Source organism: Ipomoea triloba, chromosome 7 (assembly GCF_003576645.1).
Source record: "Ipomoea triloba cultivar NCNSP0323 chromosome 7, ASM357664v1".
NCBI classification, from domain to species: Eukaryota; Viridiplantae; Streptophyta; class Magnoliopsida; order Solanales; family Convolvulaceae; genus Ipomoea; species Ipomoea triloba.
In genome coordinates this window covers 3670183-3695176 of record NC_044922.1, presented here as the reverse complement: position 1 = coordinate 3695176, position 24994 = coordinate 3670183, and the positions used below count along the sequence as shown (strand labels likewise).

The 24994-nt window shown below is 35.2% G+C and overlaps 2 protein-coding genes across 3 annotated transcripts; both read right to left on the bottom strand.

The window, feature by feature from the left end:
* Positions 1-2035: 2035 nt before the first annotated feature.
* Positions 2036-6701, bottom strand: LOC116024650 (probable protein phosphatase 2C 59). 2 transcript variants are annotated; one of them, XM_031265598.1, is made up of 9 exons: positions 6594-6701; positions 6147-6378; positions 4348-4475; positions 3813-3911; positions 3553-3711; positions 3111-3197; positions 2911-3002; positions 2663-2737; positions 2036-2499 (listed from the first exon to the last, which is right to left on the bottom strand). In XM_031265598.1, the coding sequence occupies exons 2-9, from the start codon at positions 6227-6229 to the stop codon at positions 2341-2343; spliced, it is 882 nt and encodes a 293-aa protein (XP_031121458.1). In that variant the 5' UTR covers positions 6230-6378; positions 6594-6701; the 3' UTR covers positions 2036-2340. The 2 variants fall into 2 exon arrangements, with proteins under 2 accessions (XP_031121458.1, XP_031121457.1); XM_031265597.1 differs by having other exon boundaries at positions 6147-6382; positions 6594-6669.
* A 3809-nt stretch (positions 6702-10510) lies between these two features.
* On the bottom strand, positions 10511-24739 carry LOC116024649 (uncharacterized protein slr1919). Its single transcript, XM_031265596.1, has 13 exons — positions 24516-24739; positions 22364-22607; positions 21023-21064; positions 18948-19019; positions 18691-18826; positions 18231-18388; positions 16272-16353; positions 15890-16089; positions 15646-15807; positions 13842-13988; positions 12951-13211; positions 12114-12380; positions 10511-11082 (listed from the first exon to the last, which is right to left on the bottom strand). Exons 1-13 carry the CDS (start codon positions 24569-24571, stop codon positions 10849-10851), a joined length of 2061 nt encoding a protein of 686 aa, XP_031121456.1. The 5' UTR covers positions 24572-24739; the 3' UTR covers positions 10511-10848.
* Between the last annotated feature and the right edge of the window lie 255 nt (positions 24740-24994).

Below are 24994 nucleotides of genomic sequence, written 5' to 3'. Positions count from 1 at the left end.
ATATTAAAATAAACTTATATATCTATAGTCGGTGGTGCAATGCAGAATAGGGTCCACAATATAATGATTGGGTCATTGGCTGGTGGGTTCACATATAATTTATGGGTAACATTTGTGTGAAGCCGTCTCATGGGTTTCAATATGTGAAACTGGTTGAATCCTTGAACCTTGATTAATGGATCAAATCTTTTGAATGATAGGCCAAATCTTTGACCTCGTTAATCAAAGATCCAACCAGTCTCACGGGTCCGTGAGACGATCTCACACAAGTTTTTGCCATAATTTATTCACTAAATAATGGTGTATGGGGTGTTGACCTAAGCAGGGAGAGAAGGTTGAAGAAATGTGCGTATAGAATTGAATTTTAAGACAATGGTTAATGTTATACGAAACAAATTAAAAGGATTAGGGTAAGGGGAATCCCCCACCCAACAAAAGGATTAGAGAGTAAATTAAAAATGCATTAGAGAACTTTCTCGCTGATTAAGGAACATAACAAATACATTAATAGGATGGTATTTGTAGTCTAGATAGTTGTTTAAATTTGAAAGTGGATGGCCAGGATGGGGCAAGGAACGCCAGTGGTGGACTTCATGTTATAGTTGGGGTTCACAAATATTTTGAGTTAATACTCAATATAGTCCTCGACTATAGTGATTTTACTCAATTTAGTCCTAAGTGACTTTTTGTACTCTATTTAGTCCTCGACTTTAATGGTTTTACCCACTTTAGTTCTCTGTTAAGAATTCTGTTTGTTGGGTGTTAATAACAAGGTTAATATGGTAATTTCATTTCTATTTTATTTTTTATTAAATTAATTATGAATTATATCATTTCTATTTTATTTTTTATTAAATTAATTATGAATTATATGTCCTAATTTATCTCCCTCTGTATAGTTGATACAGTTCCATCATTACCTTCCTCAAGCCGAAAATTTTTCAATTCGTCATTCACATTACCTTCCTCAAGCCGAAAATTTTTCAATTCGTCATTCACCATCATAAAATATTTCAAGTATTAAATGTTTTGGAATGTCTCCCTGTATGATCGTTCACTGATTTGAAATTCCTTTGTCCAGAGCATAGTTTGGAACCACAAAATACTGTCATGCATGGCTTAGAAACGGGGTATGACCTCTGAATGAATTTGGGCAAATAAAAATGAATTGTCACCTGGTCTTTTGAGTACACATTTGAAATTAATAATTGAAATATTTTCTGATAGTGAATGACGAATTGAAAAATTTTCGGCCTGAGGAAGGGAATGACGAAACTGTATCAACTATCCAGAAGAGGGAGATAAATTAGGACATATAATTCATAATTAATTTGATAAAAAAATAAAATAGAAATGAAATTACCATGTTAACCTTATTATTAGCACCCAACAAACAGAATTCTTAACAGAGGACTAAAGTAGGTAAAACCATTAAAGTCGAGGACTAAATAGAGTACAAAAAGTCACTTAGGACTAAATTGAGTAAAACCACTATAGTCGAGGACTATATTGAGTATTAACTCCAAATATTTTCTATAACTAAATAATATAATGGAGCATGGGGTCTTACTATAGAGGGATTAGCCAAACTTGAGACTATTAAAGGCACAACACTTTCACATACTCCTATTTTGTTTCCTATCCCTTGTCCCTATGAGACCTATTCATGTATAAAGGAGTAACCGACCAATTGTGTTGAAAAGCACAAGAACACTGATGCAAAATCTTGTCTCCATTGTGTTAAATTCCCGACACAAAATACCCCAAATCCTCATCCACATACTGGTGGGACGCCATGCTGCTATTATCCCCCTATACATTAGATTGGGAACACCAGACATGAGACAACCCTAACACATACCAACCTTCCTATTCCTATCCCAATCCCAAAAATCCTAACAAATAATACAAATAACAAACAGTGAGTCCACCAGCAAGGCAGGCTTGTTTTACTCTAATAACACATGCAAAAGGAGCAATTCCTCTTGCACTGCACCCTTCAACATACACTACTCACTTCAGTACAAGTACACAGTTTCCAGACATTGCTCAAGTTTCCCATTCTATTCATATTCAAATGAAATGACACAGTTAAATTTAGAACAAATAATAAATTACGAATGCTACTAATATATATATATATATATATATATAGGTAGGTAGGTAGGTTCACTCACTCGTTTAACTTGATGATAAGCTGGCTGCAAGTCAGACATGTTCCTGTCTAAGGTCGTCTCTCTATTAAATAACACCCACAAGTCTGTTTCTTTTTTCTTCTATATTTACTTACAATCCTATTCATATTATCGCCAATTAGTCCTTGCTGAAATATAGCACTTCTCAACCAGAGCCACTGTGAGAGGCATCCCCTTCGTTAGCCAGAAAACGCACTATGATAATGGTGATGTTGTCTGAGCTGCCTCTTTGATAAGCTTCTTGCATCAGTCTCTTTGCTGCTTCCTCAGGTTCCGGGATGGGCTTCACCATCGACACAGCTTCCTGACAATTTTTGAATAGCAATCACATCATCCAACATGGGGTAGGTATGTAAGAGAGAAAAGAAATGAAAACATTAAAAAGACTTGTTTCATGAACATTTATGCGTAAAATGAACTATCTAAATATATTGTTAAAATTAACTACTACTAAAAGAATTGCAAACCTCATTTGTCACTACATCCCACAGCCCGTCACTTGCAAGGATAAGGAACTCGAGTGAACTGTCAACCTTTTCCTCCTGCAATTTTGATACAAGCTCTCTTATAAAAATACAGTAAGAATGGTGGTAACTCAGGACTACCAAGAAACTAAGAACTGTGTATAAGTTCTTTCCATAAGTATTATTATATAAAATTTCATGAATTAAAACTCCACATTAGATATGAAATACAAAAAGGTTCACAATGATACCTTGATTTCTGGATCTGCAACAACATACTGCTTCAAAAGCCTATCACCAAATGCTCGGGAAACAGCAAGTACACCTCCAACTCTCCAGGTACCTGTCCACAGCATTTTAAGATAACAAAACTATAATTTTTAACCTCAAGAATAGAATATCTTGATAAGTGAACCATCACAGAAAAGGATAGTTCATGAGACAGACAAACCTGCCCACATGACAAAGCCTCCAGCATCTTCAATACGCTGTCGCTCATCCTTCTGGTCTGGCTTGTGATCCCGAGAAACAGCAATAGCTGCAAGCAATAAAAGCATGTTTGATGAGGGCTCTTCCCCATTGAAGCATTATACTAAAATAATTTCTGCCTCAATCCAACAATAATGGGATTTTACAATATTTTTACAGCTGAGGGTAAGCTCAGTACACATTTAATGCACAAAGAAATATGCAGAATTTTCCAAAAAAATGAAGACTAATGTGCACTTCTAGCCTTCTAGGTTCAAGCTAATGTAAATCACAGGTCCTTAATATGGTTAAAAAATTAAGTATTGAAGTACACAGTATAGAGCTTGTTAGAGCACAAAGCAAGAGTTAAACTCAAACTTCACCAAAATGATTGGGTGAGAGGGGAAGGAGTTTTCAAGTCTCACCAGTCCCACCACGGCAAATAACAGCTCTTGAATCCCCAACATTTGCAACCAGTAAACGATCACCAACAAGAATAGCAGTAGACGCTGTTGATCCAGCATCTTTATTCTGAGTATGTTCTGATTTCAGAAATTCAGAGTCTGTATGGTTATATGCATCAGCTGCAGAAGCAAAAAAGAATCAAAAGGATGTACATGAGTCATGTGTAATGACATCAAGCCATCAAGGAAGCCGATATATTGGTATTTTATGAGCAGCATACCTATTGCTGATTTGGTATCAGAAATAAAACTTGGATGACTGATCAAATTGCTGAAAAGGTTTTGCTTAACATACTCTGCAGCTCGAGCACCTCCATGACCTAATTAAGAGGAAATGCAAACAGAACACTAAGTTAAAAGTATATAATGATTTTAGGTTGAATATAACAAATCACTTTTTGCTTGGAGTGGAGTGAAATTGGAACTTAGTTATACAATGTCATCAAGATGACATGTGCATCACAATTGTTACTAGTAGGCACAAGCTCCTGACTGCAAAATGTGTCGCAGTTTAAGGAACTAATGGCACTCCATCCCCCAACCCAAAAATGCAAGACAGCAAACCCAAACAGATTCCATGATAATAATAAAATCAAGGAAATGAAATGAGCAAAAAATCCAATATTATAAGTTACACATTTTTTTTACACATTATAGAGAATCATACAGAATACTGAAATCCATTTTTATTCCAGCACTTTTAGGGATAATTTTCCATTAAAAGAAGAGCGAGAAGAGATCAAGAAACAAAAATACCATCAAAAACTCCAAAGAGACCAACAACCTCTCCATCTACACCATCAATCCTTGTCTCGTAGAAATCCTCCATTGTTGACCTTTTTCCTGGGCAGCTTGCATATCCATAGCTAAATTTTCCGTTCTGGCTGTTCTTAGTTGTCAGGTAAAGTGCATATTAGTACAGTTTATCTTATTACAAAAAATCCTAATCTACAGTTGAATTTTAGAATTGACAATGTTCATGATTTCATGGAAGATATCACAAGTATGGAGATCAGACAGCATATAATACATATTCTCAAGACACAAACAAAGCAACATGGTTGACTGAACGGGATTATAGTTTTGCCTAAAGAGAGGATGTTGTGATAGTGAAAGAATAAAATTTCCTTAATGATTTCAAACCAAAATAGTTTTGATGCAGAGTTTTCAATATTCGAATAAGTATTTACACTTACATGCAAAGTGCTTGACAATTTGGATCAAGCATACAATAAAGCGACAAAAAACAGATTAGGAAGCTTTTCCAATTTATAGCCCTGTATTGAAGTTCATGCAAATCTAACATGACAAAATTGTCATTTCACTTACCATGTGTTATGTATACAAAATCATTTGGCTTCCCCACAAGCAAAAATGAAAACCTTTTGTCATTCTCAAGAAAAAAAAATGACGAAAAAAGGACATTTTTTTGGCCCCCACCGCAAGAAAAAATATGTTTTTGGCGTTCGCAAGAAAAAATGACACGTTTTCCGCATTCGCAAGAACAAATGACATGTTTTTGGCACTTACAAGCAAAAATGACACATTTTCAGCACTTGCAAGCAAAAGTGACACGTTTTCAGCTTTCCCAAACAAATGTGACACATTTTTTGCTTTCGCAATCAAAAGTGACACGTTCATGGCTTTCGCAAGCAAAAGTGATACGTTTATGGCTTTCGCAAGCAAAAGTGAAGCGTTTATGGCTTTCGCAAGCAAATGTAACACGTTTATGGCATTCGCAAGCAAAAGTGGCACATTTATTGCTTTCGCAAGCAAAAGTGACACGTTTATGGCTTTCGCAAGCAAAAACGAGACATTCTTGACTTCCACAAATAAGAATGATGCACGTTGCACATGAAGTCATACTATTCCTTTTCCTCATTACAATAATTTTCAATGCAATGCGACAAATATTCATCACTGCAGGTAGGATCATCACTTGTTTTTAACACATATGTAACGTGGCAAGCACTAATATGGCAGACACCAATATACCTTCATCCGGTGTCAGAAATTTGTTTCTAGCACATGATGTTGGACATTCAATTGCAAATGGATTTCTTTCTTTATGCATGTTTCCTAATTGAAACAGTTCTAAGAGAACAATTAACAAAAAGATTTACTTCATCATCATGCTTCCAAAGCATCTCCAAAATTACAGTCTTCTTCCCTTTGACAAGTATTCTCTAGAATACAATTGACCAGGAGGTTTTTTTGCTACTCAAGCCTAGCTTCTCCCCTTATCCCATTTATTTAAAAGCATACACGATTTTAACATTAACTTCCCTCTAACAATCCATATCAAATTTAAAGACAACCAATATGATAGAAGTGTAGGATTTCAGCCACAACACATACAGGGCAGCTTCATGCCCAACTGCCTAGAGTTGAATATGTCAAACATACATTAAGACCTACAACAAGAGGACAAAATGAGGCATGTTTCACAAGAAACATATACTAATTCATGAAATCATTTCTCATATTCCAGAAAAAAACACAACACAAAACTAACACAAAATACAGACAAGAATATGAGAGCAACGGCAGATCACCTGAGACCGCCACCGCTGACCGGCGCATCGTCGGCAAGGTTCGGTTTCGAAGACGATGTCAGGACTGAATTCAGATAACCCATGATGCCAACACTTTGATCTGTACCTCCTTCTAATCACGTTATCCTTTCTAAAAAAAATAAAAATAAAATAAAACAACAAATCTTAATCGTTCTTCTGCTCCTTTACAACTGTCAGCGTTAGATTCATCTCCAATCACTACAAATCAACCCTGTCTTCAACCAAAAAAAAAAAAAAAAACAAAAACAGAGCAGAACAATCACGAGTCAAGCCGTAAAAAAACAAAACAAAACAACCGAAAGCAATCACAAAAACGAAACACTTAGATCTATCTAAGCAGAATTGGAGAACAATCGAACGGAAAATCAACACGAGAGATCACGATTGAATCGTGTAAAAATGGCAGAATGAGGAGAGAGAAAGTACCTGGAGGAGAGAGAAATTGTTTGAAGAAGAAATCATGAAGAAAACGACGGGAGGGATTATATTGAAGACAGGTAGAGAGAGAGAGGTAAAAAGAGGGAAAAATGAAAATAAATATAAATAAATAAATCAACTAAACAGAAAAAAGGACTGGAGGAGAAGGGTGTCTCTTTGTGTTTGTTCATTGTTGGGTGGCAACTGGCATCCATATCTCAACTGGTAATCATCATCATTATTATTAATTAATTATACAATTAAATATAAAATCGGATAAATTATATACTCCTTAGTAGATAAAGATTTCAGTGGCTCTTATAAACCGTTATCGAAGAGGTATGATAAGGTAACTCTGAGGTTAGTATATGTCTCGATATATAATAATTTGACAAATTGTCATTTCAATTAGTAAGGGAAAGCGGGGCATCAAATATTAATTTGGGAAGAAAACAAATTATAATAACTCTTTATTTACCGTTTGAAATGATAATTTGCTAATTTATACGTTTGTAACATATCGAAAATACTTAATCCTATCTGTTAAAATATCAAATACCATAAAAAATATATTGCTATTATATTCATAGCTTTAAGTTTAACTAAATGACACAAATAGGATTAGAAAAATCACACTCAACTGCATTAAAAATCACAGGTAACAGGCTCAAGAAAGAAAATGTTATAAAAAATTAAACTTGTGACATTTAAATATAAAAGTTATGTTCCACCACTTAACAGCGTATGTGGAGCATCATTAATACTATGCATGAATTATTGTTTTTACTGATACTAAAGTCAACGTTATTTAATACTAGAAAAAATAATAACAGTTTAGTGATGCTGCATCACGTAATTTTTTATGCCATAGTAATTCTCATGATGATGCAAGCATATACTTTATTATTCTCACTATTTTATTTTTCACTTTTCTTACCGTAAATTGTTTTTTAATGATGAGTAAATACAACCCAGTGGGGTAGCTCAAGTGGCAAGTGAGCTCTCTTTGTGGAGAGGAATTTCGGGATATGGCGATTTTGATGGCACCGCCACTTTTAAATCAACCACTGTTAGTCCTCTTACTTTTTGTTTCTAGTCACCTATGGTCCTTCCTTTACAATTGGACATCTAATGTCATTTTTTCAAGGGCAATTCAGTCATTTCATAATTAATGTATTAAGTATTATGTTTCCTCATCAAAATAATTGAAGAAGCCCTATTCTCCACTCTCCTTTGTTAACACTAAATTTTGGACCGAATGACTAATTGCCTTTGAGAAAATGGCATTAGATGTCCAATTGTAAAGGACGGACCATAGGTGGCTAGAAACAAAAAGTAAAAGGACTAAAAGTGGTTGATTTAAAAGTTGAGGACTAAAAGTGGTAGTGCCATCAAAGTCGGAGGACTAACAATGGTTAATTTAAAAGTTGAGGACTAAAAGTGGCGGTGCCATCAAAGTCGGAGGATCTCCACTGATATTTACTCTTTAATGATTTATGTTAAGTCATATATGATGGTAATGAAGCGTAATTTTTTATGCCATAGTAAATATCATCATGATGCAAACTTATGGTAAAATGTTTTTTTAATGACTTATGTTAGTCATATAGGATGGGAATGATACTGAAGTTTAGTTTCCGGCCAACAAAACGTATAAACAATTAAACATCATTTGAATTTTTAGAATATAAGTTATTCGCTTGGTACTCTCACCCGGTGAGGTCTTAATTAGTTTCCTGAGCTCACTTTCAATTCATGTACCCCTCCCCGCATTAAAACATTGATCTAGTGGATGGAAAATTTCATTTAAGATTTGTTTCTAGCAGCATATTGGAGGTTCTGGCCAAAACATTTGGGGGGTTAAAGCTGGGAAGAAAAGATAATGTTGTATCTAGAGTACAGTTTAACTTATTGATCATCTCAAAATAAGTTGATAGCTTAACTTTGATGTTGTATCTGGAGTGGAGTACAGTTTAACTGATTGATCATCTCAAAATAGTTGATAGCTCAACTTTGGTGCCATAATGATGATCACATGTCCCTTCCAACCACTTTCTTTTAATTGGTGTGTCTCTCTTTGCCCTAGTTTGTCCTAGTGTTTTGACAAGGAGAGCATTTAAGGTGTTTTTTAGTGCAAGGAGAACATTTGCGGCTGTCCTGCCTTCCCCATGCTATTGGTCAAATGCATGCCCTTTAGGTAAGGGAAGCTAAGGGGAGTTTCACACTACTATATCTACTAGCAGTAGTGAAAATTATAGGAAAATTTGACTAAAAGGGAATGAGTTCAACATGGTCGGTCGAACAAAAAACGACAAGGTTAAAATTTTAGGCAAAAATGAATAGAACTCTTTTGCCAAATGCATTTAGTTATGGTAGTATCATCAAAAGCAGTTTAGCAAAACAACATATCCCAAATGTGTATCTCCAAAGTCAAATGCATTTGCTAAAGGTAAAAATTTGTGTAAGAATGTCTTATAGATCCTTATCTGTGGCGAAGGGCGAGGTCAATATGAAAATATAATAGTTATAAGAGATTAATGCGTATAGTAGGTAGACTGGATGGTTATAAAATGAATCAACGTAACAATCGGTTCAACATCCAACTTTTTGATTCTCTTTCCTGGTAAAAATTTAAATTAATCAAAACTCAACGGGAATTATTAAAAAAAAGTGAAATGATGCTCCCATCAACGGGATAAGGATAGGGAGTGATTCAACGCAATTCATGCTGCATGTAACGTGGTGATCAATGCGGGGTCAAGATGATTGGCAAAGACTAAAGAGGGAGTGATGAGAGCAATGAATTGAAAGGTATTATTGGGTTTGAAGTGGTCAACGTTTTGGGTAAACTCACAACTGAAATTATTGTGGTTTCAACACACTTGGCAAGCATGCACCAATTTTTTGCAGCCAATCAATACTTCGTTGAATTGATTGAACATTGGAACCTGAAAATCAGCATTTTCATATTTAACTGGGGAAGGAAAGTTCATAGTCATTTTGAGTCATCATTGTCCATTTTATTAAATGTATAGTAGTTGCCATGTTTTTAGTCCTCCTTTCCTCTACATTTTCATACATCCCTCTGCCAACCATTTCTTAATGTCCCTTATCGATATCTCTATATATCCATTCTTCCCTAGCATCTCTGTAAAATTACCATCATAGAAAACAATTGAATTTAAATTTTATGGAAAAAATTAATTAAAATATTGATTCCTATGATTGTTTTGTGGGAAATAAGTTGTTAGAAATAATTAGACGTACAAATGCCTTTATAAAATTTATAAAATATGTGATGATAATATAGAAATTCATTTTTCATTAAATAAATTTCCATCAACTAAACAAGATAAAACTTGTTTTTACTCAATTTTGAGAGGAGAAATGACAAAAATCCTCCTCCCAATTTTTAAAACTATTTATAAAGAAATATTTGGTAAAATAAACTATTTATTATTAGCGTTTAATAATTAAAAAAAAAACTATAAAGAAATACTAGTAACAAAATGATAAATATGTTTTATAATAATCAAATAACAAAATTTAAATAGAATAAAACTATGTAGTTTAGTGGCAACGGGGTGCCCTGCATAAAGTGGGGTGGGGGAACCTACCCCAAAATCAGTTAAATTTGTCTGTTTGTTTTTTGGATATAAAGACTTATTTCACCAGAATGAACCATTTTGAAAAAATAAAATAATACGGAGTAAAATAAAACACCAAGGAAAAAAGCTAATTACCAAATACCTACTTTAGCTGTTAACCCATAAAGATGTTACTGCCATAATTGATGGAACACAAGTCCAAGATGGCTGCAATGATGTCTTTAGGATACTAAAGTCATCCTGTATTCCTTTTCAAAGGAGATAATGACGCAACATTAATGGCGGATTAAGCATTAGCTCAGCTTAAAGAACCAAATATTTGACAAAACCATATTAATTGATGCAGAACTTCAACCCTACAGCGTTGGCAGTTAACAATATACGCAATAAAAGCAGGCGTCTTTAATGAGCTCGGGTCTCCAACCTGTTTTACCTGTACACATTTCCAAGTAGCCTTCAATTTCAATTTTCAAAGTGCAAAAGCTGAGAGAACTTCTGGAGTTACCTACCTCCTGCATTATCAAATTGGATCTGTTCTTTATGATTTCACATTGACAAAAACGTTTAAACAAATTAAGTTTCCTATAATTCTACGCTTGACTAATATAAACTATGGAGGATTCGGGAGAATAATGAAAAGAAAGAATATTAACAGATCAGTGTTTTGCAGTGGACTTATGAATAAGTTTCGAAATAAGAATCCAAAAAGCATCTGGTATTTTTTTGCTGGAGTGATCCGTCAATGCTGATATGATATCCATAGTGAATACTTGGAACTCTGATTTTACAGCCAAGCGAACTAGCAAGGCCATCCAAATATCTGGAGCCAATTTCACTGCGTGTCCCATAGATTGAAATCCTTTCACCACCCTCATTAGCATTGCATGTCCCTGTCAAAGTGAAGGCAGGTGAGTCATATACTCATATAGGGATGAGGGTAGTGGGTGGTGAATCACCAGTTAGGTGGAAGCTAAGTAATATGAAAACCAAAAGAAAGAAATGTTAATAATTAATACTACAAATACTAATATTGTGTTGTTCAAATCCGCTTAGAACATGGGGTATATATACATACATGGGAATGACCTTTAAGCTACTAAGCGAGTACAAGCTATCCCACTCATTGTATTCCTAAAAGTCTCATAGAATCCCTTACCCACAAAAGGCGAAATCCCTTGCCCCAAGGGCCCCCACATCCCGACCCGAGATGATTGTGGAGGGGTAAATTACAGTGACTCAGCCGCCACGGCCCGACAGGATTGTGGAGGGGGAAATTACGGTGACTTAGCTGCCCATACGGGCCTGACAGGACTATGGAAGGGCAAATCACGATGACTTAGCCGCCTATTGGGTGGGAGGACCAATGCCTAATGCCCAGAAGGAGCCACCCTGACAAGAGGGTGAAACTCCCACACTGCAATTGCCAGGGCTGGATCCTGCGTCCTTGCCCACAATCTGCCACCCAGGAATCAATTCAACTACCCATGCGGCCAACATAGGATTCCCTAATAGTCTAGAGCATTTACTTTCTATATTTCAACAATATGAATGAGGAGAATTCTCTATAAACAGCAATCAGCAATCAGTAAGGTGAAAATGTTCCCACAAATGACAAACATTTAAGCAGTCAACCGAGTAATAGAAAAGAAAGAGAAGGTGCAAAATGAAATATTATTTTTAAAAAAGGGGGATTTTTTAGTCCATTTAAGTTTTAATTAACAAATAGCAATTCAGTCAAAGATTGCCAGCCAATTCTCACAAGCATTATGTTAGTAAAATAACACCACGAAGATGATTTTAATAGGAATTCATAATGAGCATCCTATCCAAGTAGAAAGTTTTTGAGTTACTAAATCTACATTAAAGACATACCAAAACTTAACCTACCATTTTTACTCCTCAAACAGTAGTAAGGGCATACCTCAGACTTCAATCTATTCCTTGGCTGAGGCTTCTCACTGAAAAGATCATTGAGAACTTCATCTTGAAGAAACACATCAGCTGCTGCGATTATGTCCCTGACAAGGAACACACGCACTCTGGAACCTTTTTCTGACAAAATAAATGTGAAAAGATCCTCAGTAGCAGCAACTACAACAGGCATGTCAAAAGACTGTTCCAATGGATTTGAGTAAATCTGCTGAGTTTCTCCATCTTTTGCAGCTCCCTGTTGAGATATTGCTGCAATCTACATGTAAAAGTGTAGTTTCTAGTGTTAACTTATAGAAGTGGAAACTAGCACTGCAAATGAATCTTAATTGTTTTACAGGTCATTCAAGCTTCATATAAAGCTTATATCTAGCATTGTCTTTAAACTCTAAACTCTATGAATAGTTTTCCATGTGATTATCAATTTTTTACCCTACTTTGCTTTTGGAGTTTGACTTTAAGATATATTACTTTCCTTTTTCAACCCCCTACGCACAAACCCACCCAAAGAAAACAGGAATCCAGATTAAGGGCATAGAATGGTTTAGGAACAAATTGACCATTGTCAATAGTGGTCTCTCAAAAAGAATCTGATTGATGGCATAAAAGCTTTGGTTTATGAACAGATGAACAATGGACACTCTCCAATGAAAGCGGATGACACTGACACTATACAATTATATACAAACATGATAGCAAATACGTGTCTATCAGTAAATAAAAACAAGCCACACCCATAAGGCATTTATCAAAGATTCAAAGCTAATACATGTGAAAAATGCCAGTTTGATGACCTAATTACATGAGAGGTGAGAGTTAAAGTACACACCAGTCTTTCCAGCCGATTCCACCTAAGTGATCCATCATTACGGATGATTAGTTCTCTCAATATTCTCCTCATATCAGGACTTGGGTCCGCTAAAAGCCTCCCAATGACAAAAGGATATGCACTCTCCACAACTTTGAATTCAGGATCCAATGTTTTTGCTGTTCCTTCAAGTGAGCCTAGAGCTCGTATCACCAATGCATAGTCCGGAGGAAGAGAGAAGTTGAACTCATACATAACATCATATAACTGATTCATTATGCCCTGAATACAGAAACTATTAAAAATCTGGAACCCTTATAAAGAAGCATCTAGGGTGGGATTGAAGTGAGGGTTAAAACTTAAAACACAAGAAAACCACAAACATTATAACATTTTCACTTCAGAATATACAGTAAACTTTAAATATCTAACCCTGACATGACAAATATGTATGTATGCAGAGAAATACAAAACCAGGAGCTTTCTTAGTATTGGATATGTCCTTGTATGAAAAATTCACAGACACAACTGACATATAACCTTTTCTGTTGTGCCAATTAAATTAGCAGGTAGTATATATCTCAGCAAAATCTCCCACACTTCAAATCTCAGAGTTAAAGACATTCTAGCAATTAACAGAGAGCTAAAACATAATTCAGATTAACAGTTAACCGAGATTTTTTTTCCCTTTTCTGAATCACACATAAAGTGGCATTATCCTAGTCTGGACATCACAGGATATAGAGATGACCGATGCATTTTTTTTGCTAAAGCTGAAGGAGAGAAAGCAATTTTCAACTTGACTTGGCCTTAACCTTCACTACATATCCTTTGCAGAAAGGTAAGTAACAACTACATATGAGATGTAAAGTACCTAGCATTAAAAGAATGCCAGAAGTGAGGTAGTAGAACCTGGAAATCCTGGGATTGTCTTCCATCACCAAATGATGTTTGCAGTGCATCTGCAACTGATTGTAAGTCAACCCCTTCAGGGATGAAACCGAGAGAAAGGAAATCATTTGCCAAACTTATGGAGTCTCGATTTACAAAATGCACTAGCTGCAGTACATAAAAATGTCAATGTATAATACAAAGCATACATATAGATCAGCATTAAGCAGATAAATTTGCATATTCTACATGAAAATTTGTCCAAACCTGGCACCCCAACAAATAAAATAGTTATTGAGGTAAAATTGGAGGATAACCAACAAAGGAAAAGAATGAGAGACAAAAAGACAAGGAGCAGAAACACAAATACTGTGACTAAAAGAGCAAGTTTATTACTGCACAAGTTTTCCTGTATTGCTAATGAGAAGTGTTGAAATTGAGGGATTGAAAGACCTGGCGGGTGGAAAATAACAACCACCCGCCAGTTAGGCGGAAGCAAAGTATGTGAGAAAACCAGAGAATAATAGAATGTATGAATATATTATAATGAAATAGTACAATAGGTTGTTCTCTATGCCTCTATATATACTAAACTAGATACCAAATCTATCCTAATAGGAATAGGAAACTAAGTCTCCATATGTCTACCTACCTAAATCCCTGAAGACTGCCTAATCTATAGAGATTCCATATATTATATCCATATTCCATAACAAGAAGAAGTTAACAGACAACCTTAGATATTTCTGACTGAAAACGGTAGAGGTGATTTTAGCTTTGCTTCAGATAGGTTTTAAGTGTTTTTCCTAAATTCCTCTCGGACAAGTAATTCTTCTGTGCAACTCTGTGAGATTAAACTCTACAGACTGTCTAGGTTGATTTGCAGTGTGTAGAAAATATTATAACAGAGTAAATTGTAAATTACCCTCATTACCCAAAGTTATCTTGTCATAGGTAGACAACCCTCCTTTGATTTACCATTTACAAACCTCCCCTCCCCTCCCCCTCTCTCTCTCCAAACACACACACACACACCACCAACACCACCACCCCGAGAATTTCACAACATTATCTTCTCTTCTCCTTTTTGGTCTCAATCATGGAACATCAAGTCACATGGCATAATGGCATTTTAAACGCCTAAAAATAAACCAAGTCAACATCTTTACAATATAGTCATGCAAATTAGAATAAAATATTGGAGAAAAGGAAGGAGTGTCGTTTTTATTTCTTCAGTCAGCAAAAAGGAGAAGAAATCAGGGCTATTTGTATACATATAGCACAAAGGAGCAGGAGATTGAAACAAAGATATGAGGTTCACATTGGATAATTAGATGGCAGTGTGTTTGTGCTTATCTATTAAGGGTGTGGTAACTGGTTCTTCCCCCATTTTTCAGACTTCCAGATAAACTTTAACTAGTCCTAGTAGCTGTAGAGGCAGCCTTAGTCTATGCAGTGCAGCTTAGATGAAAAGATAGATATCCAGCTTCAATTTTCTGGGTGGTGAAAAGCACTGGCTGCATGGTAGAGAAATATCAAGGGCACAGCCACACAGGTTCAGGGCAGAGAAAGGGATGAAGAGGAACAGTTTAGTAAGCTGATGAAACTCATGAAAGCATAAACTAAATTGATAGTTATCAATGAGGGAAGACAGATACATAGGCCCTTCCACTCAAACACATTAAAAGCTAATGTCAATTTTTACTGTTAAATTTGTTCCCGGCAAAAACTACTCTATTATTTTAAGAATCAATAAAAACGAGGTTTATGAATTTCAAAAGAAACTTTGCAAGATAAAGTAAGTCAATTGTGCCCCAATGCTTACCACTCTTATAAGTCCAACACGGTAGTGACGTGGAATATCTCCCATCATTCCAAAGTCAAAGTAAGCAAGAGCTCCATCATCAGTAGCAACAAGGTTGCCTGGATGAGGATCAGCATGGAAAAACCCCACCTCCAGCATCTGCATCAAAGAGCAATATAGTCCCTACGAAACAAAAAACAATAAGATATCACTACTAAATCAAGGCAAATAAAGGGAAGGATGCAATTTACAAACAGCCACTCACCAGGTCAATAAGTTTTTTCCTATTTAAATTGGCCTTGTTCAAACGACTTTCATCTGTAAGTTTTATTCCATCAATCCATTCCATTGTAAGAACTTCTTTACGAGTAAGATTCCAGTATATTTTGGGAACCTTAATGCCATTCACATTCATATTTGCTGTGTTACCACCAGCTGCACTTCCTCGGCTGGTATTTTCAATAGCTGAAAATCAAAGAAATGTTTAAGCAAGAGATGAGATCAAGCCAACATGATTTATGAGGGAAATACAAATGACTTTCATGGCATCAACATCTATGAAACTAAAACATGATCTAGATATACTCAGAGGTCAAACTCTCTATTGACAGAAGTATTAAGCATGAAAAAACAGATAGAGAACTCACAATTGGAAGCATAAAGAGATGCAAAACGATCTGCATTTTGGGCCTCCAGGATATAGTCAATCTCTTCAAACATATGCCTTACCTATCCAATTCAAGCAAAACCTAAGGGGTTAGGCGAGCACATAAATAGACAATGTAATCAAAGTGCCACATAGAAACTGAAAGTATCTGCTTCATTACAAAGGAAAATAAACCCACAATGACCAATATACCAAGCATTTAAAGATGGCAATACTGTTAAAAGAGTACATCCTCTTATGAATAAATGGCTCTCCATGAGGAAACTCCTTATCATTTTACATACATCATTTAACACTATCTACAATTTTTTTAAACATAAATAAATAAGAAAAAGCGAAAGAAAGACATACAATAACAAATAAAAACTAAATCAGCTCACTATAGAGGATCCAGAATGTATAAATCAATTACATGGCCCCGGCAAACATGTAACTCATATATTGTTATAATGTTATGCAAAAGAACAAGCAGCCTACTCTACATCCGCAAACTTCTTTCGTAATACACCACCTTTTGCAACAGGGTGCAGTACAACCAGCTTTAAAATGCATTTTTATAAATATATAAAAACTTTCAAATAATGTAGATTGCATCTATCAAGAGAAGTAAAAGTTCCCTATTACTGAAAGATCTATGCAACGAATTGCAGATATAGCAGGACAAAAGCTTCCTAAACATTAAACAGGAGTATGTAGGCTCTACTACAGTATCCCAATATTAGATGACCCAAAATCTAGCTATTTGATATTACAAAATTCGAAACAATCAGAAGTCTTGCGGTGCCACTGTCAAATTACAGCAATGGAGTTATGTATTAGATGAACAGAATCAGCTATCGCTCATAATCTGTCTATTCTTTTTCTCTCGTTTTTTGAAAAAATTTTTTTAACAATGGTGTATTAAAAGACTGCATTCCACCCTCACCACTAAGAGAAGCAATTTTCCAATGCCTTCTACAAAGAGAATGTAACTGCCTTTTATAAAACCCCTTTCAAGATTTCCAGTTGCAACATTTACAACTATTTTGAGACATCCAATTTCGCCACTCTATAATAGACACAGAAGATAATACAAGACATCCAGTTATCCACTAAGGTTCTCATGATCTTAAATCCCAGCAAATTTCACATATAAAAGCAGCTGAAAAGTAAGCTATTGACTGCCTCAATAAATTTTATTCATTTGGAAACTTATAACATCCTAGTTTTTTTAAAGACATATAACATAAACAGAACTTCTCAACTTCCTGTTGCTTAATTTCTCTTTGACGCCTGTTCACTTCATGTAAAAAAAAATGAATTTTTCCAGTAATTAGTTAGTATTGTCAGAAGTTCTATAGAGTCATATTGACAAGGCTGCTCTTGGAAATGTTTACATAATTTTAGGGTGTAAGAAGTTCTAACCTAAAAGCACAAAAATGAATTTTTCCAGGAAAACACTTTAAAAACATTTACACCAAGTGAGCAAGTCATAAAATGTTTCACACCTATTTTACATGAAGTGAACGGGTCATGAGACTTGCAAGTTTATTATTTCGATGAAAACACATAACAGAATAATATAAAAGCAGCTTCTCCAAAAAGACATGCAAACTAAAGTAAATGGAAATGACAAACTTATTTGAAAAAAAAAAAAAGAAAAAGGAAAATGAAAATTAGAAGAAATATTGGAGCGGAGAAATTAGTAATATAATTCATATGACATTCAATTAACTGTCCGAATAATAAGAGTGCCCCACTGCCCCTTCAAATTTACCCCATGAATTATGCACCAAATTTCAGCTGGTTGCATTAGAATCAGAATGTATCATATTCCAATATTCCATTATCATCTTCCCTTTTCTGTTAGATCCATTGTCATTTTTTGTGTGGTCATGATTAAATATCATTAAAGAGATCCAAAGAACATCAAATCCCATATTAAGTTTAGGACTCTCACCATCTCATTCACGGCTACTAAGAGATCCTTACGAGCCTTGGCAAATCTTTTTAATTGGCCCCCAATCATGTGAAATAACATGGCATCAAGTGTCAACAAATGTGACATACCAGGCCTCTGAACTTTAACAGCTACCAGCTCTCCAGTGTGCAAGTGAGCTGCAAAACTTGAAGCAAGAAACAGAGCATTTAGCTTAAGATTAGTTTGTTGAAGAGCCTGTCTACAAAGAAAACTATCATATACTACCCTGCTACCCCCACAAATAATCAAGAATGGAGAGGAAACAATTACATATATTTACGAAGCAAATAATCAAGTGTCAATATAGAAAGAAATAGAAAATCAAAAGAACACAGAAATGCAAAGGATGAAAGGATACATGCATTATGTAGGGCCTCAAAGTAGATGGGCGATGATACAGATGGCCAAGGAGTCTCAAGATAAGCTGAAATTATCTAACCTTTGTACACTTGCCCAAGGGATGCTGCTGCAATAGGCTCCCCACTAATATCAGCAAAAATCTTAGTAATGGGGAGACCTAATTGGGTCTCAATTGATTTAATTGCAACACGTGTTGCAAATGGGGGGATTTGATCCTAGCAAATAGAGAGACATTCTCAAGTACAGAAAGACAAACAAAACCTGAAGAAGAATATGCCGAAATCAGAAATATCATTCAGCTTTAGACTATTTCATATCTAATAAAGACCAGCATACCTGTAACTTAGCAAGTTCTTGGCAATATACTGTTGGCAGTATATCTGGCCTTGTGCTCAGAGCTTGCCCTAGCTGTTGATTCCAGAAAGAAGGAATCATCTATAAAAAGCTTCTACAAAATAACAGTATAGTCCCTCCACCCCAAAATAATTATCCCTTTTACCATTTTCATGCTCAAATTCACTCAACTTTGAATATAAAAGTTAGTTAGAAACTAAAAAATAATCCCTCTATCCCATAAAAGTTGTATTTGGCGCAGTTTTTATTGAAACAAATGAGATGTTAACTTTTCCCCAACTTTATCCATAAAAGTTGCATTAGGATTGCACATGTTAAAATCACTTACAAATAAAATGGGACCCACCAAGTGAAAAAGACAAAGGGTAAGTTGGAAAAAATAAAAAGTGGTGTTCAAATTGGAAAGTATGCATTATTTTGGAATGGACAAAAAAGGAAAGTAAGGCAACAATTATGGGAAAGAGGGAGTAAATACTATTTGTATGAATTGTATCAAGAATAACAAGTTTTAAAGAAAATAAGTGTGTCTTGAAATGTTGGTCCCAGAGTTAGGTTCTCTGCTCCTCGGAAAGCAGAAAAGTACAAAAGAGTATATTAAAATAAAGATTTTATCAATGTCTGCCTGTGTAAGTCCAGAACAAAGATTAAATAGCCATCTACACTGGTGGTTCAAGTAATATGTTTTATCAATGTCTGCCTGTGTAAGTCCAGAACAAAGATTAAATAGCCATCTATAATGGTGGTTCAAGTAATATCTATGCAGACTGCAGTTTTTAGGATTGACCCCGAAAAGTTCGTTTGGGTCATGAACTTCACAAAATATTCAAGTAAAACTTTATTACATAGTATAGTACTATAGTTCTTTCTATTGATATCATCCTTTTTCAATGCTAAACTGTTATATTGATAGCATGATGGGGAAGTAAAACATTTTAGGATTGAGAATCAGTGACATTTGAAAGTTCGTTGGGGTCATGGACTTTACAAAATATTAAAGAAAAACTTCATAAAGCTGTGTAGTTCTTTCTATTGCTATCATTGGTTCTTCAGCTAAACATGTTATATTGATAGCATGATGGGAAAGTAAATTATTTTTATATTTATTCAAACAGAGTACTAAATGCATGATCCTTTGGTTACAAAAGCAGTAGTAGCAAGGATTCAATAAAAAGATATAACAGGCATGGCAAATCAAATTCTATTCAGAGTTCAACTGGTAGAAAAGATAAGCTAAATGAATTACTTCTAGATAGTCCCTTAAATACCAGTAGAACAGGATCTTCATAATATTGTTTTAACTTTTAAAGCCAAAATATTTTATCCTTCAAATGGCAACTTTACGAGAGAGAGAGAGAGAGAGAGAGAGAGAGAGAAATTCTTAAAATTTCTTGATCTAAAGATAACAAATATGCCTATTGGCCACCTCATTCATCTTCCTCCCTCAGCCTTACAAAGAGCAATTTAATAATAATAATAATAATAACAACAACAACAATAACAACAGTAAGTACCATATAATTGAGCTAGTTTCTCCAATAGCAAACAATCACCTACACCAATTTTCCCTATACAATATAATCATCCTTTGAGCAAGTAAAGCAACAGTCACTGTATTCTTGTCCATACACAAAATTGTCACTCAGAGGCGTTCAAAGTAGTCTTGAGTGTTTAAAACTTGAGCTGTAAAAGCATGTAGACCATGCTAGTGTGCTACTTTCTAGTCCATTTGGTTAGATCATCATGCTAGAGCCATTCAAGAATGGTGGACTAAATTGGCATTTTGGACATTTTCATGGGCCAAAGAAGTTGAGAATTCAAAAGATCCATGAAGATATTAGTGGACTCCACTGAGTTAATTTGGACCCTTTCTTTCTATTTTTTAATATAATACTATAATAGATGGCCTCGTATCCTCAATCCTTACTTTTCTGTTTTCAAAAGCAATTCATTTTACCCCTATCAAATTAAAAAAGAAAAAATGTATTTCAAAATATAAGAAACTTTATAAAACATAAACAATAGCAAAGTCCATAATATAGAGCAAGTAAAAGTTTTACCTTGACATAGAAAGGCCCCAGACGGATAAGTGTTTGACGAAACTGCAACCATAAATGTCAGAATTACTACATTGGCGAGGCAAAGTTATACCTCTATATTTTAAAAATAAAAACAGATTAAATAAAATAAATTAAAAATAAAATAAAAACAAAAGATTTACTCAGTAAGTCAGTGTAGTCCCTATATTACCATCTATGACATTTTGTATTCAACACGATTAATTTCTTAACAGAAAGAATAAAGCTAACCACTTAGTCCTTCAAAATACAACATTTGCCACCATTAGGCCCTCCATCATGGATTAAATCAAAATTTAACCGCATCAGTAATGGAGAGATTAATGGTAGCAATTTCAATTTGCATAGTTGAAGGACCATGAGAAGCTGCATATATAGGGATTGAAGTATCAAAGATGATTAAAAAAAAACTTTAATATGAGCAACAAAAAGTGAATATATCCTAAAGATGGCATAGCTTTCAGAACTAATAAATGCCAGTGCATGAAATCAATATGGTTTACTTCATACTTATTTGGATCCAATTGCTTTATTACTTTGTACTAAAGCAAGATAAAAATTTGTTCCATGGGAACTGGTCTTACTTGTCCAATTTCAAAAATCGAAATTAACTTGGTATTGACCAAAAAAGTTTCCAATCAATACCTTGGAATTCATCCTTTATACAAATACAACACAAGCATCTGAGCAATGCCACTTTGAGAAATGAAAAACATATGCATTTAAGGTGTAGGCATACGGAAATTGATGAAATTGTGTGAAAGGTAAGAACATGATCAATTCAAGGAAATTGATTACTTCAGCCATGTTTTTTGAGACGTGACAGCTTGAAGCTGTCCTTATTTCCCTATTACCTACTTGCTTCTCATCTATCAAGAGAATTAGTCCTTGGAGTAAGAAAATGCAGCTGAAGTTCACAGTGAGGCGTATGGGATTGATTTTAAGAACATTGTGCATTTGCTAAGTGAGAAAAACAGGGATTTGAGTTAAGAACATCATGGATTAAAAGTATTGCAGGAATACCACGCAAGTAATGGCTCTTTTTAAAATCCATGACCTTGGATATAAATATACCACAGTCTTTATTCTCTTCTTCTTTATAGTTTTTTCCTTTTGCCTTTCTTTATATAAGATTGCATACAAGCAACCTTGATCTACAAACTTCAGTGCTTGGGAATTCCACCATCCTAAGCACTAGATAGAATAATGAGTTTCTACTTTCCAATTTATATATGGGGTTGCACACCATATATATATGAATGAAAGAGGGATAAATTCAAGAAGCAGAAAAAATAGAGAGAGCAATGGGATACTATCATATACCTTAATAGCTCGCTTTTTTATGTCGTGCACAAAAAATTGCCATATGGACATCTTAAACACATGGACTGAGATAATAGCTGCTCTGTACAGAGCCAGGAATGGGCCAAAATGGTATAATAATGAAAGACTTTTTGATTTGTAAGCAAGTGCATGTCCAAATTCACTTTCTAAAGACTCTTTCCTCCTCTTTGCATACTCAGCTGTTGGCCTCTCACCATGAACACTGGAGAACCTGGTAGGCAAGCTGCCCAAAACAATCGTGAAAGAATAAATTTTATCAATGCATATAAATCAAGAAATTGAAAAATAACTCAAAGGATCAAGGAACTGAAAATGGGCCACATTCACCTTTACCTTATATTCATTTAATTCATATCGGCTGATCTGTTGAGGTAAACTTAAGGGTTAGATACCATCCAACCATCCTTTAAAGGTGTTCACATCTACTTAAATTGTGTAGCCTATGGGATTTATAAATGTAATATGTACTTATTTGTTCATAACATAAACTTGGATATCTTTTTTATTCCTAATCAACATGGAATTAGAGCCACTTTGTTGTGGTTTGGTTTTTCCCTGAATAAAAGTACATGAACAGTGCCAGACACTATCCATCTCTTTCAACCTACAGTTATTCTTCAATTAATCTCCTGTGTTGATTGTTTGTCCAAAATTGAAGGTACCGGTCATCCATCAAACATTGGGCAAAGCTAACCCAGGTTTCCTGGTCACTGGTGCAGTCGTCACACACCACTTCCTCTCCTCCAGTCATTACCTCCAAGAAACTAAGTGGACCGCAAAATTATTAATCTTTGTCCACACTAGTGGAGTTGTGGTTTATGGGCCAATGAATTGTTTAAAACTTGAATAAGGAAGCTGATTATTATATGCACATACTGATAAATGAAATGGCTATTTGCCTATTTGGGAGAGAGTTTATGCTTAGCCATGTAGCATTTTATGGTCGGCTCTTTGTCTGGAGTCAGTGCCTATTTTCAGACCGTTCCAAACATGCATCTGTGTCTTCAACCAAGCTAAGTCCTTATATAGTATATACTAGTATTTTACCCTTGTAATGCACACAAACAATTATGTTACAGTGACATTAAGGGAGATTAACGATGACATTTCTCATTTCTATTTAGGCGCTGAGGAGTTGGTCAATTTGAAGAAATTAAGATGAGTATGAAAACCTTCCTTGGGAAAGCCCAAAGTCTAATAATTGTTTCCAATTGATGGAACACCCAAAGTACAAGCAATTTAGCATGAGATATTCTTTGTGGTGCTTTTTCATCCAAAATTAAGGCCAGAGCTTAAACACCCTCAAAATCAAATCCTTGGAAGTGATTCAGTACCATGTACCACTAAAGTATAGAAAAGACTCTTTCAGGTCTCCTCCATATCCATTATCCAGTGAGGCATCTATATCTCTTACGGAGTAGTACTTACCAGTCTGCCTTGTGTCTCACTCCCGAAGAGGTCGTGGTAATGGTCATATCAGAAACCGTGGAGGATAGGGACATGCCTGATAATGTGACCACTTCAATAAATATAGAAACACAAGGAAGCAATGTTGGATGTTACATGGAAACCCCCCATCCACATCTACAAATGTTGCTTAGACTCCATTTTGAAAAGTGGTTACCTCTCCAACCACTCTACAAATTGCCGTCTGGCAAGACAGGATTATGAAATTTGAGCATCTAGTAACATGTACATTCACTCGAGAAAACTGGAGCTATGCAATTGTACACACATCAAGTATGTTAGCTTCTATTATTAAATACAGAAACAAAATTCATGTAGTCAACCCCGATAAAATTTTGATTATGACATAGTTGAGGAGTTTTTTTTTCAGAAATGAAGGAATCAGGATTATGAAATTAGAGCATTTAGTAACATGTACATTCACTGAGAGCTGAAGTTGAGGCATCCATGGTGGGAAACACATACACATAACCACCGATTATAAATCCTAAACAGTTCGAGAAAAATGCTACGAACTCCAACATTTTCTGCAAGCCAAAATGGAGTCCTGAATCCCGAATTTCTCCAACAGCAAAAATAGTACTACTGAGAAACTAAGAAACGTGTAAATTTCCGAAAACTTGGCAAGTGTTAATAGCATTGCGAGAGTTAATTAAAAACTTACGAGAATCTGGAGGAAGAAAATTTAGCGGCAGAAGAATGGATGAAGCGCGACGCCATGGTGGATCGTATGTTGTTCAGGGCAATCGATTTGGAAGTACAGTTCTGAAGCCTCGTCGCATATCCGCTGCAAATCCGAGAATAGGCGGTGCAGTTTAAGACGTTCTGGAGCCTCTGTGTTGAGGTGAGTGTGCCTGCCTGTCTGGGAGTTGAAGTGAGAGGACGCGTGGCGTCATATTAAACCCCAACTCCATATTATTATACTCCGTATTAAAAGATTAAGAAGAAAAACAAATTTTTGAGAAAAGGTCAAATACACCTTACGAGAAGTCATTAAGTTTTAAAACTTTTAAAAATTACAATTAAGTATATAAACATGTTAATTTATTACATCAAGGCATCACAGTTGGTCGCCACCTCCAATCGGCAAAGAAGGCGACCAAATTGGTCACAATCTCCAACGATTGGAAATGGCAACCAATT

Bases quoted from the DNA above. Each gene is read 5' to 3' on its own strand.
- LOC116024650 (XM_031265598.1), bottom strand. From the start codon at position 6,229: ATGGGTTATCTGAATTCAGTCCTGACATCGTCTTCGAAACCGAACCTT. The intron at 3,198-3,552 runs GTGAGACTTGAA...TATTGCTTGCAG, and splicing joins TATTTGCCGTGGTGGGACTG to CTATTGCTGTTTCTCGGGAT. The intron at 3,003-3,110 runs GTTTGTCTGTCT...TGCTGTGGACAG, and splicing joins AGGCTTTGTCATGTGGGCAG to GTACCTGGAGAGTTGGAGGT.
- LOC116024649 (XM_031265596.1), bottom strand. From the start codon at position 24,571: ATGGCGTCGCGCTTCATCCATTCTTCTGCCGCTAAATTTTCTTCCTCC. The intron at 12,381-12,950 runs GTGTGTACTTTA...TTTTACATGTAG, and splicing joins GGAATCGGCTGGAAAGACTG to ATTGCAGCAATATCTCAACA. The intron at 11,083-12,113 runs GTATGCCCTTAC...TCACTTTGACAG, and splicing joins GGAATAGATTGAAGTCTGAG to GGACATGCAATGCTAATGAG.